This window comes from Nicotiana tomentosiformis, chromosome 2 (genome assembly GCF_000390325.3).
Source record: "Nicotiana tomentosiformis chromosome 2, ASM39032v3, whole genome shotgun sequence".
In the NCBI taxonomy this organism is placed as follows: Eukaryota; Viridiplantae; Streptophyta; class Magnoliopsida; order Solanales; family Solanaceae; genus Nicotiana; species Nicotiana tomentosiformis.
The window spans coordinates 172,418,296-172,422,267 of NC_090813.1; the positions used below are offsets into that span (position 1 = coordinate 172,418,296).

Genomic DNA, 3,972 nt, shown 5'->3' on the forward strand with positions numbered 1-3,972 from the left:
CGCCGCATTAATGGAGGAATTCATAAATGTTCAATTTTTGATCTCTGATGAACGACATAGGAAAAAATTTGTCCCCCACGTAGGCAGACATCAATTATGAATATAGAATGTGACTTCTTTGATTCTGCCAAATATTTGCATGCCAATTGTGACGTGGCATCCTTGTTATATTTCCTTAACAAGTTTATCTCATTTTTCCTATGTATACTTGGTCCTCGACCCCCGAATTCGATCCTGGCTTAATCCTTTGGGCTTTTACTCAGACTTCAAGTCTCCTAATTCATCATACCAAGAATATTTAAAATAGACTAAGCACTCTTACGTAACATCTTCACCTCAAGATTTGACTCAAAAGCACCACACATTATTTAAAACCCGCTCACTTACTCCGACATAGAGGTCAAGCATTACATTTCCTTCATGTATCAAGTGCCCTCACATAACAATAGAGAGTAGTTCCACACACAAGCAAATTTAAGAACAATTAGGAACTCAAGATCGAAAGAATTCACTCAGTCTAAGAAAACAACATTCATATGCCACAAAAGATGCACCATAAGATTGCCCGTAGTGTACTGCTCTACCAATTGAGTTCATTCAGTCAAGGATCAAGTAGGACTTTAAATGGTTGTAATGTAAGCTGCGGGACATGTATGATACATTTAGATACAAGAGTGACTACACCTCCCTAAGCACTTTTAATACATACACTTTATCTTTCAAAACCCCACATTTATGTCCACCCATAACTCTACCTTCACATCACTATACATTAACTCCCTAATTCTTTAAGCACAATTACATCAAGAATCGCCACTATTAAGGAATATTTTTCACAACAATACGACTATATTGTTTCCTTTTCTCTTCCAATTCAAGTGGCTCTTACTGTTTCAATATAATTCACCTTTCTCTTTATTTGAATAGTTCCACTCAAAAGCCAAACCAACCACCCCACACTTCAACTTTTACAAAGTTCATAACAAATTTAAGTGCTCACGAGAGGTAAAAGGTTCAAATAGATGGTCAATTCAAACAAATGGGTAAGGCTTGTAATGTGGTTGCTAAAGAAACATGACTATCGGCTCAAAGGGGTTAACTAAGATACATAACAATTAGGTGGGTAAAAGCATATAACTGGCTCAACAAAGAGGTGCCTAAATCACCCCCAAGACAGAATAAAACTACTATTTCGCTTTGCAAACTCACGGGGCAAGTTCTAGACATCAAATGAAATGCATAGAATAATACAAAACCTCACACACACATTGCACATAAATCACTCAAGATAGGATTATCCAGACACTCTAGTCAAAACAGTTAAGCAAAGTTAAGATCATACAATTTAAGGCACTCATACAAGAGTCAAAAACTGAGCCTAAGCATCACAACTAAAGCACTCACTATTCTCAAGGCATGATAAAGTTAAGAGATGTTTCCTTCAATTCAATTCATAGCACAAGGTTTCCTACTAATCTACAAAATAAAAACTAACTACACCCGGTTCAAACAAAACCCTTGGAAAAGAACCGTGACACAAAGAAAAACCAAGGGGGAATTATTACACTAACTACAAAAGAAAATCTTTTTGTCTTTTTCTTTTGACTTTAATCCCTCAAGAAACCTGTCGAATGATATCCATCGTCGGGAAAATTGATTTTGTTTTTTTTTGATTTTGTTTCTATCTCTAACTATTAAAAATCAAAAACAAACTAAAACTAATACACATACAACATACAAATTCCCCACACCCCACCCTTTAAGTTGTGGCATGTCCCCATGACACACAATTAGAAAGCATAAAGTAAAAGAAACTTCCCTGAACATCTAGTCGGGGTCTGAATCAAAGTCGGGCACCATTCTTCTCGCCCGAACCCGTGCACACATCTATGCAGATAGCTTCTTATCTGCCTTTTTTGTGGTACACCCCACACTTGTCTTTTTCTATCACTTGGGCCTTTTCTTTTGAACTCTTCACTTTCCACTCAACACTTGCAGCTGGCTTCTCCTTTTTCACCCCCGTTTCTACATTCATCTTGAAAGTCACAGTCTCCTCTCCCACTCTAACATGAGTTTTCTATCATGTATATCCAATATTACTCTACCCGTTGCTAAGAATGGTCTTCCTAAGATAAGGGGGACCTCCTTATTTTCCTCCATCTTCACTACTATAAAGTCTACAGGAAATACGAACTTGTCTACCCGCACCAAGGCGTCTTCAACTATCCTCTCGAGTATTATAGTTGTTTGGTCTGCCAGCTATAAAGATATTGGTGCAGACCTTATCTCTCCAATCTCATTCTCCAGCTTTCTGTAAATAGACAAAGGCAATAAATTAATTGAGGCACTAGAATCACATAAAGATTTATCAAAGTTAAGAGTGCCTAAAGATCAAGGTATAGTAAAACTCTCTGGATCTCCACACTTTTGTGGGACTTTATTTTGAAAGATTGCACTGCAATGCTCTGTGAGCTTCACTATTGATGTTTCTTCTATCTTCCTCTTCTTTTTAAGGATCTCCTTCAAAAATTTGGCATACGCTGGCATTTGGGAGAGCACTTCTGTGAATGGCAAATTTACATTAACCTGTTTCAGCATATGTAGAAATCTCTCAAATTGCTTGTCCATCTTTTCTCTATATATCTTTTGGGGAAAAGGTAAAGCAGGCATGTGCTTGCTTTCTTCACGATCCTCCGTACTCGAATTCACTTCTTTCATTTTTTTCTCAGTTGCCTTCTTGCCTTTCTTCTTCTTATGAACTTTATTTTCCAGCTGCTCCCCACTTTCTTTTTCAGGTATCACATCTTTTTGGAATGGGGTGGGCTCTTTAAACACTTGCCCGTTTCTCGGAGTTACACCATTCACTGTTTCTTTGGGGTTTCTCTCACTATCAGCTGGCAGAGTACCTGGGATCCTTTCAGATAATATTGTTGCAATTTATCCCACTTGTCTCCAGATTTCGAAGTCCAATACATATTTCCTTGATAGCTGCTCCATGTTCCCGTATAGCTGCACTATGAATTTCAAGCTTCTCATCAGTTTTATGAATAAAGGATTCCATGTGATCTTCTAAGCCAGATTGAATGTGCTGTTGGGGATGAAATAGCTGCCTTTGCTGATTTTGGAAAACTGGAGCTCCTTGTCCATGGGGTCTAGGATTATTTTGTTACCACGCATTTGCTGTACCCCCAGCTAAACTCTTTGAAAAACCGGGGTGTCTCTGACCCATTGCATTAAAGTTGTAATTCCCTACAACATTCACTTCCTCAGTTGAGGCCTGACTTCATGAATAAGGTGTCCTTACCATATATATCACAAGCTGCATTTATTGCACTCTGTATTGAAGCTAAGGTCAGCTTCCTTATCTCCTTGGCCATAGCATCAAGCTGTACCTGCACAGATGTGTTAGCGTCAACTTGGTGAACACCAGTCGCTCTTCTTCTTTTAGCACTTTCAGAGGGCCACTGATTTTCATCTTCAGACAATTCATCAAGAATAGTGACTATATCCTCTGGTGTCTTATTCATCAATGGGCCTCCAGCTGCATTTCTCAATGTTCTACGTGAGGCCGGTGTCAATCCATCCCAAAAATCCTGGAGTTGCATCCAGAGTTCAATTCCACTATGTTGACACTTTCGAACAATCTCCTTAAACCTCTTCCAAGCTTCAAACACAGTCTCAGTATCTTTTTGGCAGAAGTTATGGATCTCTATTCTAAACTTGCCCGTTTTAGCTGAGAAGAAATATTTATCAAGAAATTTTCTGGTCATTTCCTCCCATGTTCTAATTTATCCATGGGGCAAGTTTCGAAGCCACTACTTCGCATCATCTTTGAGTGTGAAGGGGAATGCCTTTAAGTATACAGCATCTTGTGAAATACCATTGTATTGAAATGTGTTCATAATCTCCTCGAAGTCCATTAGATGGTTGTTTGGATCTTTGTTCATCTTTCCTCTGAAGACACATCAGTTT

At 38.5% G+C, this 3,972-nt stretch overlaps 1 protein-coding gene across 1 annotated transcript; it reads right to left on the reverse strand.

The window, feature by feature from the left end:
- Positions 1-2,391: 2,391 nt before the first annotated feature.
- LOC138906092 (uncharacterized) lies at positions 2,392-3,770 on the reverse strand. The gene is made up of 2 exons (XM_070194614.1): positions 3,305-3,770; positions 2,392-2,906 (listed from the first exon to the last, which is right to left on the reverse strand). The coding sequence occupies exons 1-2, from the start codon at positions 3,768-3,770 to the stop codon at positions 2,392-2,394; spliced, it is 981 nt and encodes a 326-aa protein (XP_070050715.1).
- Positions 3,771-3,972: the final 202 nt, after the last annotated feature.